The sequence below is a fragment of the Epinephelus fuscoguttatus genome, linkage group LG15 (assembly GCF_011397635.1).
Source record: "Epinephelus fuscoguttatus linkage group LG15, E.fuscoguttatus.final_Chr_v1".
Lineage (NCBI taxonomy): Eukaryota > Metazoa > Chordata > Actinopteri > Perciformes > Serranidae > Epinephelus > Epinephelus fuscoguttatus.
In genome coordinates this window covers 29,462,685-29,479,639 of record NC_064766.1, presented here as the reverse complement: position 1 = coordinate 29,479,639, position 16,955 = coordinate 29,462,685, and the positions used below count along the sequence as shown (strand labels likewise).

Sequence of the window (16,955 nt, the reverse complement as noted above, 5' to 3'; positions counted from 1 at the left end):
TCAGAGCCACAAATAATAACCTCGTTGTGGTGCTACAGGAAAAGTCAGGAGAACACCACAGTCATTCAGATGCATCATTTGGGAGCCATGAATGTGCTCAAGCTCAGAGTTCAAAAGTTCAGAGTCAGTTTGGACCAAAGTGACGGACTTCTGACCATCCGGCTGACAAACACTGCCACACCTACAGCCACGCGGCTAGCGTGGCTAAAAACAGATAGTGATAAAGAGATAAAGACAGACAGAGACAGAGGGTTGTGGTCAGGGATCAGGGGGGCTTAGATGATGTGAGGATTGCTCATACTTTATTATGGAGCAAATCCACTGGGACAATAAAGAACATTTACTCCTTATTTTTTGGGACAGTTGATAGTGTGAGAGTGCAGTTTTTCCTCGACACAAACGAGTGGTTTATCTGCCTGCACAGAGTCACAGTCGACCCCGCCATGCACTGAATCCTTACTTTCCTCCTTCCGTGGTGAAACATAAGACTCGCTCACTCACACACAGTGATGTGAGAGCCACTGTTCCCCCCTTTAACATCTGCAGGCCCTTGAAAGTGGAGATACTGGCGAGGACAGCGGAGCCACTATATCCTTCCTCATCAAAGCCGCGTGTTCGCTCCTACAGCCAGCTAGTCATTAGGTGATCTAGCAGGCGGTACAGAGACAGCTAGGTTTTACTGTGTGTGTGTGTGTGTGTGTGTGACAGGCCTTTTCTACAGGAGTATAAACATACCGCCCAGTCAGCAGGAGCTGCTTAAGTGCCGCACACACACATAAACACAGCCAGACACACACATTCAGTACACTCCTAACCTAGAAACACAGGTGTTTGGTGGCAGTGAACTGTGAGTTTTCCATGGTGTGGCTCTGTGTTATGTGGTGGTAATGATTCCTGTCTAATAACTATGCAGAGAGCTGCTCAGAAACAGCAGCAGCAATTAGAAGCTGGGATCAAGAGGAGGGGCAGGGCACTGGGGGTAATAAGGACTTGTTAGCAGTAATTGTTAAAATGTACCAACGATTAGAGGGGCCGATCTGGGATGTGTCTGCATAGCGTCTGGATATGTCTGATTACGTCGGGGGGCATCGGATAAGTGTGTGTGTCGCCTGCGTGTGTGTACATATTTGTGTTTTCGTGGCGGTGTTCTTATTAGCATCTTCACAGATTCGCACAATGTGTGGAATAATGTACAGAGACACGTCCGCGCATATCCAGGAAAATCAAGGTGTGTGCATGCAGAAAAGCAGTTGCTTTCTGTTTCACATACACACAAACGCGTTCGCACACATTTTCTGTGCTGAATGGGATTAAGCATCTCGGTGACAACAGTCCAGATGGCCAGACACGTAATCAAGCATCCATCAGCACTCCTGCTTCCTCCTCTCCTTACCCTTTTAACCACTCTATCCCTCTCGCACATACACACACACACCTCCCCCATACCTGCAACTATAATTATATATTCCACTTTCCTACAGCAGCAAAGCAATTACCAGCGTGGCAATTTGCTCGGCTAATAAATCAAACTCACACGAGCCCCTTAATTGTCAAGCACAACAAAACCCCCTTAAAGTTTGCAAGCTCAAACCAGGCATCACTGACAAATCTGGAGCCAAACACAGTCCGAGACGCAGACCGTGGCCACATCAACTGTCTGTGTGTTTTTCCTCTGCTCCTCTCCTCCTCCGGGCCCCCTGCTACCTAACCACATGACAGACGCGTACCATCTGTTTCCACACACTCTGCGATGGGGATGAGAGGCTGAGTGGAGATAGGATCTATCGCTCTCTTTCTTTCTTTCCACAGTCATCAGCTTTGGAGAGACCCCGTCAGATAGGAATGTCAAGCCGCTGCTGATGGCACGGCTGAGAGGAGGATGGAGAGGAGAAATGCCACAAAAGGCAAGAGAGCAATCAAAGCTCAGAGGAGAGTCTGGTGACGATGTCGAGTCTGAAGGATGTGGTTAGAGTTCAGGCAGCCAACCTTCCTATATGAGCCAACGGAGACCCAAGTGGAAGGAGGTGAACCCCTCTGACCCCACCTATCTCTCCCCTCTACCACCCCCGACTCATCAATGCTAATAATACACCTGAATGGAGGCCAGCGGAACGTCCATTGATGAAACAGGCAGGAAGAGAAAGGAAGGAGAAGGGGGAGATCGATAGGGGAGGTCAGGAGGCAAGCTCCCCCGAGGCGAGGAATATGCCAGGCCTACATCTGCTCCCCTCTGCCCTCCCCCAACCCCACCCCTCTCCTGAGAGGGTTCAGATGGTCTTTTTATCACCCCGCCGGCTACTACTACATGGACTCCCTGGCTGTTAATTAGAGCACGCCACTGCAGCGGGCTCGGGGCGTGTATGTATGTGTGTATGTGCCTGTGTGTGTGCTTGTGGGGGGGGGGGGTCTGGCTCGGTATTCAAGTCAGGTCTTTATCAGTGCTGCAAATATAGAGTGTAGGTGGACCTCGGACTGAATCATTACAAAGAGGCAGGAGAAACAGGGAGAAAGATGCATGGATGGATTTATTTTTAGATGCTGCCATTCTGCACAACAACAAATGTATGTTAACGAAATTTACTCTTTTTATAGTTCATTGTTTAGAGCTAATGCATTTTAATTTATAGTTCATGGTGTTTCATTTTCAATCAACTGTTAAATTGTTTTGTTTATAAAATGTCACAAAACAGTAAAAGAAAAATGCCCATCATGACTCCCCAGAGCCCGAGGTGATGTCTTTGAAATACTACATGAGCAGAGAAAATAGAGAGAAAGGCTGTTGCATTTGCTTTTGCTCGAGAGGTAGAAAACCTGCACCACACCTGACCAATAAACACTCCCGCTGGTGGGTGACGTAATCTGAGCTTGGCTCTTTCTCCACAGGAAACAATGTGGCTGCCTGCTGCAAACAAACTATCTTGAGTTACAGTTAAAAGGTAAGCTGAGATATGTGTCTGAAAAATAAGTTAACTTTCCTTGTGTATCACTCTGTGTATCCTCTCTAAATGTGGAGGTTTTTGCAGGTCCATGAATGCAGCACTGAACCCTCCATGAGCTCTTCTTTGCCTCAGCAGCAGTTTGTAGAGTTTGAGTCACTGGGTCAAAGCTGATCAGATCACACTGATGGATGAGAGAAGCAGCAGCTGCTACAGAGGTGAGTGAAAGCAAACTTTTAGACCCACTGCCATTAACGCTTACTTTTAATGCGCCATTCTGCTGCTCTGCACTCCAAGAGTGGTAATCCATTAATAACAGAATGGTATATATACTTCAACAGTGCTCCTAATGAATGGTCCAGCTCCATAAATAAAAAATCAATACGTGGCAGTAGATGTTGTTAGCATGGCAGGTCGCCACAAATAAATGAATGTTTGGGAATCCCTGCGTACTACCTGCATTGTCATGATTCAAAGCTGGGTGAAAATCGGCAAACTATGCCTTTAAGCAGCAGATCGTCGCATGTGTGAAAATACCACAAGCAAATGTTCTAACAATTAATAATCACTGTCAAGATTATTGTCCGTTTATTCCCAGACTACTGGGTTGATCATTCGTTTCATCAAGTGACACAAAATAATGAAAAAATATCCATCACAATTTGGCCCAAAGTGACGTGTCCAAATGGCTCGTTCAAGGGTTCAAAATTAAGTAGGAAATTCTCACATTTGTCTCATGAGCTGGAATCAGCAAACGTTTGGCAGTGTTGCTCAGACACAATCAGCTAACAAAGTGTCTATCATGAGCTCATCATTTTGGTTCATTTATATGTAATAACCGGTGGTTTGATGCTGCCTGGGCGCCTGGACTCCTGCACCAGTGCTGTCTTTACATTAAAGACCACAATGGAAATAAGTCTGGACATTTTACTGTAAATGAGGAATGCAAGTAATGTATTGTACATAGATAGACACAGACAGACAGACAGACATGTAAGGCATGCTAACACACAGCAGCAGACTGGCACTCTGGTTATCTGTATATCTGTTCTGCAGATATACAGATAACCCAGCAGACAATAGTTCCTGGACACCGAAGCACAGTTCACTGGAGAGGAGAATATGGGCTACAGGTATTCAGCCAGGCTCCTGGATGAGTCAGCGGCTGCTTGAAATAGATACTGCGGGCATGGCCTTGATCACACTTTTCTCCAAATGAATCATTTATCAAACACAAACACTGCTGCACAAAAGTACCGCTTATGTTTCATCTCCTGGTTAAATTGATAAGACAGCCTATGGAAAAATGCGCCATGTGTGTATAAACACTGTGTGTGTCAACAGCTTTTGGGGGAACATTGGCAAGGACCGACCAGTATTGTTCCCTGGAGCTTTGTGTTTGTGTGTGTTTGTGTGTATCAAGAGGTGGAGAGCTTACATTTTGGCCTGGTTATGTTTGCAGAAGGGCAATCAGGCCTCGTGCCCAAAACCAGTCGGTGGAGCCAACCGAATCTGGGCAAATATGCAATTCATGCGCCCGCGTGCACACAAACACACAACTCCTAGGACACACACACACACACACACACACACACACACAAAGTCAAACACATAATGCATATGATGCAAACAAACAAACAGGCATCCAGGTTTCCTTTCCCTGTCTCTCTTTGTGTTTCCTTCAGTCACCCAAAGACAGATTCACGCACGCACTAGCACCCGTTTCCCCGCAGAAAATCATCATTTGTCCTGGTTAAGAAACAGGTTGCCTATTCATCTCTCAGTTCATTTCAGCGGGGAATGGCCACGTGGATGAAAGAAGCCTGAATAAAAGGCGATCTCAGGGAGCCTGATTCAGGATTAATCTGGCAGCGCTCGGCAGTCTTCAGAGGCTGTAATGCTTTGACTCCTATAGACTGCAGGAGGGCTGAAGGGGAGCACTTTAAATGCTAATGGGCCTTTATGATAATAGGACACAATACAATGCAGAATCGGACTTAGTATCGTAGATGAATCCCATCGGAAACCCACGTGTGTCCCCGCTATCCTGAGCTCTCCTCGGCAGCCGGAGACTAAACACACAAAACATGATGATCCCACACATAACACTCTATTACATACAAACATGCATGAAGACTAAGAGAAAGGAAAAAAGGAAGGAGGGAGTAAGAAATGTGCAGATGAGGGAGTATATATGATGAAAGAGCCGGTTCTCCACTCAAGGAGTGTAATCCTCTCGCAGGCTGAGTTGATACTCTCAGTTGTTTCCAGACCGAAATGCTGCTTGAGCCGCCGGCCTGCCAATGCAGCAGACGCCTGGGGGGAATCACTGATCTGACTCTGTTGTTCATATGAAGGGTGTTTGCCGTGGTGGCAGAACATCTCTCCTCCCCCTTCTCTCCCTCTCACCCCCTTCCCTCCCCCCACTATCCCTCGCCTCCCTTTCTCCTAAAATGGGACACTGGGAGGTGAGTATAATCAGGATTACTCTGCACAAACCAGCCGTACACACACGCAGATCTGCACACACACACACACACACACACACGCACACACACACGCCCATAAACAAAGAAATCCATGTGCATGCATTCACACACATACACAGCTGCAGCGATGAGAATCTCTCGCCCACCAGAGGTTTTCAAACATGCAGAACTGCAGATATTCACATCTCCTGAAGGCGGAACAACACAACTGCAGTGTCCATAGAAAAGAGCAGTTCGGGTGGAAAGGGGATGGGGTGGGTTCGGAGGGGGTGAGGGTGGTGGGGGGGGGAGAGCAGCAAAGAGCCTGTGAAGCTGCAAAGGGAGGAGAAGAGAGAGACAGAGAGGGAGTCCAGATAGACAGTGAGGGTCAGGCAGAATAGATGGCAGCGAAAATGAAAGAATGAATAAAACAAGAGAGATGAAATTAGAAACGGACTTCGCTGTGGGCCAAAGAGGAGGCTGCCGGAGTCAAAGACAGACAGATATAGTCAGGGAAAAGAGAAAGGAGCAAGAACAGCAGGTAATGGGGTGGGAAGGGTGATGTGGGATGATGATGGTGAAGGCACAAAAAGTCTCCCTGACCATAACCTACCACATCTCCATCCATTAGGCAGCCTACAGAGCAGTGGCTCATATCCTGTGGCCAGCCACAAGCCCCTCACATTGTCCAACGCTGCTATTAGTGTCTGTCAACCATTATACAAAATGATGACATGAAACACATCAGGGGATGAAAAGACTTTTCAAGGGTCTGGTCAGTAATGGAAAGCCTCCTTTCTACTTCAGTAGTTGGTGGACCTTTTCTCCAATGAACTGTGTTTTGAAAAGACTGAACCAAACACAGGTTTTTGCAGCATTCTTGGATGACATGATCTACCGTACAGTACATCACTCCACCTGGTGTGTGGCTTTTGGAGCACATAGTCAGAAGCGCTGAGTTATATTTTTTCAGAAATAGAGTTGTGAAGTGAGAGGAGGCGTATAGAAGTAAATGTCACAATGTTTTTCTGCATATATGTTGTTAGGTGACAGGCATTTGGAGCACTTCCAGGGATAGGACAGGCTTGAAATCATCAGTACAAAAGATGAGCAACTGTGTTAGAAAATATCTGCTTCTTTGATTAAAAATATTAGTAGACTCCAAAGGAGCTTCTTGGCGATAAACATCAGTTACAGAGCTAAAAATTGTGTTGCTTGGACCCTAACAGGAGGCTACTAGCACACAAGTCTATGTTCAAGCTTTAGAGAAACCTGATAATGAATTCAGCAATTTAAAATCAGTTTATCTTCCGATTCTGGGTCAATCTCAGACACATTTGGTGACAGTGGTGTATTGTTTTGCTCCTAGTTGCAATGATGAAGCGTTCTGAAATTGATACGGCTCTGATTCGCACCACTGACTGGCTTCCTCTCCGCAGTGATTGCTGCTGAGGCTTATTGAAATTGTAATGTGTGAACCATTTGTCATGCAAGTTGACAGGAAAACATGATTTTTTTTTTAGAAACATAAAGCTACAGTACAGTATCCTCAAATTATGATGGACACTCCTGTGCTTCTGTAGCAACAAGCTTTGAAGATATTTTTAAAAGAAATCTAGCGTGGTACATATCATTTTAGATTACATTATTAACATATATATGTTGTGATGCAATATTTTTTTTCTTGACATTCAACCACGAAATTATTTATGGGTAAGATAACAAGAAAGTCAGATCTGTTTCTTGACAAATCCAGTGAATTAAAGCTTGTCATGTTTGCTGAATCCACCTCATGTGAATAAAAACAACTGATCAGAGCCGAGGTGTCTATAACGCAGCTGTCAATGATGTAGCATGGCAGCGCTAATCAAGTATGACTCAAATTTTTCCAGAAACATATTTTAGTGCACTGTTTAGTTGTAAAATGAGAACGTTTGTGACCCAGTCGCCATATTGGTAACAGTCGAGCCAAAACAAAGCACCGCCCACCAGCAAGAACAAACGTCCTCAACTAATGCCCAGTTCAGACCAAAGATTTGTGACGAGACGAGTTGAAACAGGCAGCTACTTGCAATGCGCCATTCTGCAACGTTCTAAAAACCTGGCGGTTCACACCAATGCAACTAGATGAGACGGTGTATCATCTCTATGCAACAACTCTCTGTACTTCTGTTCTGATTTCCAGCTTTTCAGGCTTATTTTGTGGCTGAATATGATTTGTAGCTTTTTAAAATATAAATAGTTATATATATAGATAGTTATAGTGAGAAACTGGCTATAGCTGCACTTGGAGTCGTGATCAAACGGCAAAAAAGATAAACAACATGAGCATCAGATGGACTGTATTCATAGTAAATATGCCACAATAATATAAATAACCAGTGCATATTAATCAGTCGATGAGAGTCACGGCATATGAGTGTGAGGAGGCATAAGCACATACAGTGAGCCACCATCCGACACCGGCACACTGTGAGGAAGGAAACAGAGGGCTCAGTGTGGACAGGGCACATGCCGCAGCAAGGGAACACACCGTCTGTGGTCATTTTGACTTGACAAGCAGACTTCACTACAAGCTGAGTTGCAGGTGACACCATCAGCCGGCTCGTTTCGTTTCGTCGTGAATCTTTGGTCTGAACTGGGCTTTACAGCTAAACAGTACACTAAAATTTCTGAAACATTTAAGGTGCAGAAAATAACTGATGGCACCTAAATCTCAAGTCATATTTCATCAGCGCTGCCTTGTTTGACTGCAGTTCATGAGCAGTGACTGACATGAGACTCCTCGGCTCTGATTGGTTGTTTTCCTTCAGGCGTGGTAGATTGTAGCAAATTCTAGGAGCACTGGGACAAACTGTCTCGGGTAACACTTTGTGGTTGCAGTGACAGTTTCAGAAAATATGACACAAAGTTATTCTTATTAAAGTTACCAACTGTAGTTTTCAGTACATAAAAAAAGGTATTTTATTACATGGATCTAAAAAACATCTAAAATCCAATATTGCAATAAAACAGCACTGCTCATTGATTTGCAACATTCCCCAAAATAACCTAGATATTGCAGCGATACCTAACACCAAATGGCAAAATCTGTCAGTTGACAGATTTTCATCATCTAAGCAGTATACATTCTGTCCCCCAGCATACACATTGAGACAAAGAACTTACGCTTACGATCAACGCTGTTGCTATCTGCCTGCAGCCGTCTGTGCATCCTCATCCAGTGATTAAAAAAGTAAACTACAACAGCATGGCTACTAACAGCTCTGAATCTGGTTTGTGCTTTGGGATAAATATTTTGTCATTCATCACAGTCCTATATTCCACTTATCAGCTGATTAGGAAGAATCAAAGACAGCAGTTTTTTTTGTCACAGCGGGGACAGGGGGCGTCACGGTTCACAGCTCTCAGTGAGAGAAAAGTTTACACAAACAGGAAGAGGCACACGTGGCTGCACACACTGAGAGGCTTGCCCTCGAGGTGTAGTTTATGTGGTAATGTGCTTTAGATTGGGGCTGTGTGTGCAGAGATGACGGGCCGGGTAACAGATGGACAGGAGTCTATTCCCTGGGCTACCAGCCTTCTGCTTACCACACAGCCCTGCCAACTTCACAATCCTCATCCATCTCCTGCACTTCTACACCCCCTCCACCACTCCTCTGACATCCCATTTCATCTCTATTGTTTCAAACCATCCTGTTGTGTTGCTCGATTTACCCCCCCCACCCTCCATCAAACTCCTTCTCACCTCTCCTCGACCTCGTCCTCCCTATTTCTTTCTCTTCCTCAATTTCCCCTGGCAGAAATGGGTAGTCTGCCAAACCGAGGCCTAATCCCCTGATTTTTCTTCATGTAGTAACAGCCCAAGCAGCCATCCCTCTATTTCTTCATCCTTTCCAGCTGTGCTGGGCGAATGGCCAGTGCTCAGATCCCAGGCTTGGAGCCACATGCTGCAACTTTAGTTCATAGCATGTTGAAGCACCACATTAGATACGTTTCCCTCCGAGGAGACAGTGTACATTAGATTAACACCCTGACTCTGGCCGGGAAGCACAGCGATTACAACAAACTGGGATGCTGATGTACCCGTTAGCTAGCACGCTAGCTAGCCCTCAGTGTGGCCAGATCACGCTCGGTCGCACTCAGAGGGACTATAAAAAGAACAGTGCACTGCAGCCTGCTGTGAAGGCAGGGTGTGGCCTGGCTCTAATGTCACATCTACAACTGACAGCCCAGGGAACCGGAGACGACGGTTGAATCCAGGTGGGTGCACGTGAAAAGAAAGCACCACTCATGTGGAAAAGGATGGCGAACGTGCGGGTGTGTGAGGGTGGGGGTGGGGATTTGTGTGTCTCACCTCTGATAATGGCCAGCTTTGCAGTGACGGACACCTCCCCTTCACTGTTACGTGCCACACACTCGTAGATGTTCTCATCGCGGGGTGCTCTGAGCGGTTGGATCCTCAGCACGGCACCTGCACCCTCATCAAACTCTACGGTCTGGACAGCCACAGAACCACAGGAAAAATACATTAATCACGGCAGAGTAAACAGATGGATTACTATAAGAACAGCAAACTGTAACGTAAATCATTAACCTAGCACAGTTTGCTTTTATCGTACTAACCCATTTGTGCCCACAAATTTCCTTCTCGAGGTTCACTTGAGCACAAATCTGAAGGATATATTCTTTTAAATCTATCAACCCATTTGGCTGAGGAGTGAGTTTTTCTTATCACACTATATTTAGTCTTTGGGCACATGGGACTAGTGTTTTTTATATGTATTTCATTATCTTTTAGGAGAAAACAGTCCCATGTGCTCAAGTACTAAATATAGTGTGATGATAAGGAGCACAATCAAGTCTTTGGTATCTATGAACTCATAACAAGCTGAATATTAAAAGGTATACAACACATATGTCAGTGTTTTTCCTATTTTTTCAAAAATCCTAACTTTGATAAAAGTGTGAATTTTTATATGATTTAAAAATTTCAAAGCCTCACTGTTGGATAATTGCCCAAAGTATGTCTGTACCACATTTCAAGACTTGAGACCATTTTGAACAAATGTCGTGGCAGTTTTCCTTATCATATGAAACCAGAGGTGTCAAACTCATTTTAGTTCATGGGCCACATACAGCCCAATAAAACCATCACACAATAACCTATAAGCACCATCAGCTCCAATATTTTCCCGTCTTTGTGTAAAGAATTACAAGTACATTCTGTAGATGTTCATCCTGTTACAAAACAGACCAACAGCCTGAGATGTCTTGGATGACTGGAGCCGTTGGCAGGCCACTTCTGGCCTACGGGCCGTATGTTTCACACCCCTGTGCTAAACAGTCTTTGGGCACAAGTGGGTTGATAATAACTAAAGTGTAACACTTTATTTATTTCCTAAAGACAATTTCCTTTTTCTGCTTTTTACTTGCCCTCCCCTCCTCGAGGTCAGGCTCAGCTAGTCTTCCTGGAGCTGGTGGGGATTCAGTGTCTTTCACACAGAAACTTCAGCAGCGTTGATACTTACCAACACGGGGGCTCGAATGTGGGTCCTCTGGTGGAAATGCACTCTAACCATTAGGTCATATTAGTGCATCAACATACAATCAGGCATCTAATGTGATTAAGCTGCTCAGGGGGAATAACATGCTTGATAGCCTACAGCTCAGGACAGCAATATGTGCATTTCAGAAAAAGTGTTATGCAATCTGCTTCACATTTCTATCAGTCTTCTAAATTTCCCTCTAATTCTGTTGCAACTAGTTTGTCTTTAATGACTCCATTTTATGCTTTAATCAAATTCTGCCAACAGTGTTGTATTATTGTCAGTTTATAGAAATATTCATTTTGGGAAATACAGTTGCTATCTTGATGAGAATTAGCTGAGAAGACTGATCACCCGGAGCAGTATCAATCTTCTCATCAAACTCTCAGCAAGAATGCGTGTTTCACAAAATATTGAACTGCTTCTTTAAAGGCTAAAGTCTGTATTTTCAACCTGGATCCTATTTTCCTATGTTTTTTGTGTCTAAGTAACTAATGGGAAACACAATTTGATAGTAATCCAGTATTGAGTAAGACAGCTGTGAAACCGGCTGCAATGTAATCATTCTGGGCATGTTTGCACTGTCCATTTACACCCACTAAAAGTGTTTGTTTTGCCACTGACAGGCTCAGGTTGTTAATTTAAGTGTCTGACAACATTATGGAGAGGAACCTACACAACCTAGACATTTTTCTTAAAGAGTAAGATTGTTTTTGTTCAACCAGAAACAGCCCTGGAATTGCTATCGCCAAACCCACCAGACTCCATTTTAAAAAAACAGTAATTTTAGCATTGGCTGCGGCAGTGCTAATTGTTCTTCCCATTAGTCACTTAGACAGATAACATGAGAAAATAGGGTTGAAAAATACCATACATACCCTTAAAGAAACAAGGTTGCAGTTTATCAGATGGAAAATAAAATAATAACCATTCATATCAATAGCAATACCTGATCTAGCAAGAATAAACGCTGCAGAAATATACTGTATAACCTAGACAGTCATCACTATTGTACACATTTATGACACATTATATTAATACATCTCTATCCCTGAATATGCTGCTTTGTGCATTGTGCTGCTACAGTAGGAGTTGACCATTGTGCATTGTGACAACCACCTCGATACGCTGGGAGTTGACCTTCTTGCCCTTCTTGTTCCAGTAGACGACAGGCTTGGGACTGCCAGTGGCCTGGCACACAAATGATGCCACACCCCCTGACACTCCGATCTGGTCTGTGGGAATCTTGGTGAATTTTGGGGGAGCTGAGAGACGGAGAAAGGCGGAAGGGGGGGGGATGAAAGAAAGGAAAAAGAAAACACACGCATGAAAATTGATCCTCTTAAACCCAGAGGACGTCAGACTGACTCCACGGCCAGCAGCAACCCCCTGCTGACCACGCCCCATTTCACTGTCAGTGACCGCTCAGGCTGCCTTGTGTTCTGATGGCTGCGTGTTGTGCTTACTTCCTGGGTATCATCTAGAGGACATACTGAAGGACTTCCTGTGGGTCATAAATAAAAGATGGGGTTGGGCTTCAGAAGAACATCTCTCTCTCTCTCTCTCTCCGTCTCTGTCCGTCTCTCGCTCTTGCTATCTCTCTGTTTCCTCCAGTGCAGGCTGCCCTCGTACTGCATGCAGCACCGGCTGTCATGACACATGAGTGTTTCACAGGTAGAGGAAGTGCTGGCTGCAAATTCACAGCATATAATTGGTTTAAAGGTATAAATATCAGAGGTGTCATTTTGTGCTTGCATCCTCTAACACCTATAGGGGGATTTGCACTGGTAATGATCTTAACAAATACAATGAGTTTACCAATATTGTGTTCATTTCCAGCTCTGCCTCCGAGGAGAACAATTTCATCTGTTGTCAATGCATCTGATGTGGGATGTATAAGTGCAGCAGTTGCCCTCTGTAAGAAAACAGCAATTTCCATGTCCGATATTGAGCCAACAGTACTGAACCTATATTTTTCACAGTGGCTGAGTCAGATCAATCAAACAACTTCATGCACCCACCCCTTGCTATCCGTCTGTGGCCTGTTGCCATGGTGCCCAGCTTAACTCCTCCTCAGCTACAGAATCACTGCTATCCATCAGGGTGAAGTCAGGATGACCCTTACCATAGCAACCTGGATCCCTCCTCCCACTTCCCCATGTGTCTGGGTGGGTGAGGTCCTGCTGTGTTGATTCACTTCTGCTCTGAAGACAGAACAGGAACCAAGAAGAAGGGAAAAAAAAAACCTGCCTATCAAATCATCGCTAGCGGATTCAAAAAGCCTGTTTGCACGTTTTTCCCACTTCTCCTTCCTTCACTGGCTAACAAGCCACGCAGACCACTTCCCAGTTTCACTACAATGTCTTGACAGTAAATGGAATAACACCACGTCAAAAGGCTTCTCTTGTGCCGGCTGCAATGTGTTGTGTGCCTCTAAAAGACCTACTCTGAATGTCAGAAATAAAGTGGTTTCATTTTATGCTTGCCATAATCCTCAACAGGAAGAAGCAAAAAGCTGGTACAGTATAGTCAATCAGAACACATTTATGCCCATTTTAGAACTCAAGAGCTGGATATTTCCTGCCTGTTCGACTTTTGGAAAGGCTCAGAGTATTGAGCAAATTGCCCTTTTCCCCTGCCAACAATGTGTGAACTATCAAAAGTCCAAAAAAATGTCATGGCTGAAAACTGTCTTCTCCTGGCTGTGGGGTTATGAATGAATTTAATTTGCTTCTTACGTCTTCTACATGGGTTTCAGTGGCTTTATGCTGAGTCCAAAACTGTGTTCTCTTAAATGTGCTTCAACACCAATCCTCGTGCAAAACCAACTCCACTGGCAATGTTACCACTTAAGCCTCTTCTGAAAGCCGGGGGAATAGCACTGCAAGGCACTGGCTCTAGATGGATTTGCACTGTGCAGAAACGTTATGATCTGCAGGTTCTAGAAAGCCTCCTGGAAAATGAAGGACTAATGAGAAGCTCTGTTTCCTTAATAGCAGGTTTCACTCTGTTGCACTGGACCAGGCAGGTCTACCACTGATCTACCACTGGCCTGTTTCTAATGAAACACCTTTATAACCTATAATCATCTGACTGACTGACTGACTGGCTGACATACTGCTGCACTCAGATTTGACTGGAACCAGCAGGTCCAGCGTAATAGAGTAGTAAGCAATGTGCCGGTGTCATGTGAACATAACGGCATTTGATACAGGTTTAATTTGTCATTAAGTTCTTTTGGGGAAATTAGTGTAACTCCTGGTGAAACGCCGCATTAACTAGTGCCTTATGGCAAACCAGCTGTGGTCTGACAAGCCTTTAAGCCACTTTTAATAATTCATCTCTTCCTGTTTGTGTGTCTTTGCTGTCAAATCTGTTTGCATCTCACAGCCAAATGTGTCCAGCAAAACAAATCCTCTGATACAAAGATGATGAGGACAGTTGGAGCAAGTGGCGTAGCTGAGGGATGGAAATCTGGATACACAAGCTACAAAATTCAAAGGGTTTTTTCCGCCTAACTTCATGTGCATGATTTTTACATTGTTTGCATTTGAAAATAAAATGTAGATCATTTTTGTGAGGTAAGTGTTAAATTTATTTGCATAAAACTCAAACAATAATTGTCTGCCGCAGGAACATCTCAGATAAAATCATCACTATAAACCACCGCACACTGAACTGAATTACTGTGATTTTACTAAGAGCAAACAACTCATTCTTCAGGTTCGTTCAACAGAATCACATAAGCACTCACAGATGTGCTAAATATACATGGGTCACATTTATTTCACTTTTCTTTTTCAATATTTTGTCTTTGAAAAAAATGTGCAGTAGTTTATGTTGATGTTATTTAGATTTCTTTCCTCAATTTTATTTAATAGGTATGATGCCATTTGATATAATATAATAGTAATATATCAATATTTTATCATTTTTGTGATATAAGACTGGACATTGTCTTAGATCTTTGGTTATCTTGATCTCATAAGTGGTGTCTTTTCCTGGTTTTAAGGCTAAATTACAGTAAAGTAATGTAATTTTCTCAATTTACTAGACTGTGTTAGCTGTTCTATTAGTTGCCTTTACTCATTACATCCGCATTACTAGCCATGTTTCCATCAGCCTGTTAAGATGCGCATCTAGAAGTATTGCATCAGAAAATTATGATGGAAACGCCAAAATTTGAATTAAAATCCCCTGATTCACACAAACTAAAATACGCTCGCTTTAGCCGGGTTTTAGTTGATTCAAAAAAATGCTGATTCGCAAAACGGGGGATGGAAACAGTTATGTTCAAATTAAGTCTGACGTAGCGCACCTCTCTCCATGGTAATATCCACGCTCCTGGTCGGGAAGGCGATAATGCATTTACAAGCTGGTTGCCAACCGCCAGAAAACATAGAAGAAGAAGACTGCGAGACTTGTTTTGTTTCCAGTTCTGCAGAAAACTCGCAGGAGTTCGTAGTTTTCACCAAAGTCCATACATTTAATGGAAACACACAGGATTCGTATTTCTTTTAATGCGCATTTCCCAAATGATTCGAATCACTTTTGGATGGAAACATAGCTACTGATGATTAGCACCAAGAGTCAACTCTACAATATTGTCGCAATATCAATATCGAGGTATTTGGTCAAAAAATATTGTGATATTTGGTTTTCTCCATATCACCCAGCACTATTCTTACATAGCCAGTAATTTAACAATCACTATTCTCCTTATAAGGAAGACCTATTGTGAGGACAGTTGTGATTCTTTTGGGTCATTAGCACTTCTATGTCTGTGTGACTTTGTAGGCTTTAGTACACCTGCGATCTAGAATGCTCCCATCTGGTGCAGGGCTCAACAGTAAGGGTTGCCCAATTGCCCAGGGCAAGTCGACTTAAATGCCATGTGGAGCTAGTACATCTAGCAACTCACTTGCCCCAGTGGGCATTAGCAATTGGTTAAAATGTATAAATGCATTGCCTCATTGGGCCAGTGGTAAAAAATGAATGAAACACATAAACATGACTAAGTTTATACTCTGAGGTGCTAGAAATCCTGGCGCTTAGTTGGGTGGCATTAGAGGATGTGGGCACAACTCAAACCATGTACTGCAGAGTTTGCAACAAACTGAGAGAGCAAGGCAAATAAAGCAAGGTCGTTTTTCAAAGGCATGTCATGTTGTTTTTTGAGAACAGCTAATAAATAGGGGCTTTGGACAAGTAGATTTCTGACCAGTTAAACCTGGTAATGGTGTATAAACATCATTTAAATTAGATCAGCTTCACAGAATGACCAGTGAAGAATACAGTGGAGGTTCACAGAAGACTTAAAAATGGAACCAATACTGGTGGGGCAGAAATCACAATAGATTTATCTTGGCTCAAGGAAAATCTGGATCCCAAGCATGACATTTCAGTGGTTCTTGGTTAGCTCTGAGTCATTTCTATTACATTTCTTCACTCTAATTTACAAGTTCTGCAAAACTTAATGGAAGAAAAAAGAAGTGTGACTTTCTTTATTGAGGACGCTGGGGAGATATGCGAGATGGAGCTTTTTTACAGCACTGTCTGTTCTGCAGAGATAGACTGTAGGTGGTCCAAAGGCAGCGATCTTCAATCCCACAGCGTTTCAAGTGAAAGTTATGTGTTGTGTAATTCTGCCTCTTCACTGAATATAAAAATATTTCAGATATGACGCCAGTCTTCTCAAAGGATCGTGGCCTTAAATTGCTTACACAAATGGAAAATGAAAAATACATTAGACAATCCCCATTCCTAACAGTGAGAAGTGCTATCTCCATCTTTAGCCTACATCCTCTTTCAAGAAATCAGCTTTGGTTATATTTTCAGAGTGGTGACAGCTGAGTGTGTCTGAGCATGTGTGTGTGCGTGGGTGTATGTGTGTGGACTAACTGAGGCAGGAAATCTGTGGAAATGTTGTAATCAAGGAGATGATGAGGAACATGCTGATGGGACCTCCCGGCTTATCAAACATATTAACAACGCCACAGTCC

General features: G+C 43.6%; 1 protein-coding gene across 8 annotated transcripts in view; it reads right to left on the bottom strand.

Moving 5' to 3' along the window:
• Nucleotides 1-16,955, bottom strand: part of LOC125901700 (receptor-type tyrosine-protein phosphatase S-like) — a 106,960-nt gene that overhangs the window by 69,389 nt on the left and 20,616 nt on the right. For 4 of the 8 annotated variants that reach the window (XM_049597544.1, XM_049597545.1, XM_049597548.1 and 1 more), the window contains exons 3-4: nt 12,070-12,218; nt 9,762-9,903 (exon numbers count right to left, since the gene is read on the bottom strand). In XM_049597544.1, the coding sequence (XP_049453501.1) occupies nt 9,762-9,903; nt 12,070-12,218 (291 nt within the window). The remainder of the gene's footprint in view (nt 1-9,761; nt 9,904-12,069; nt 12,219-16,955) is intronic. The other 4 variants (XM_049597551.1, XM_049597547.1, XM_049597550.1 and 1 more) reach the window with 1 other exon arrangement.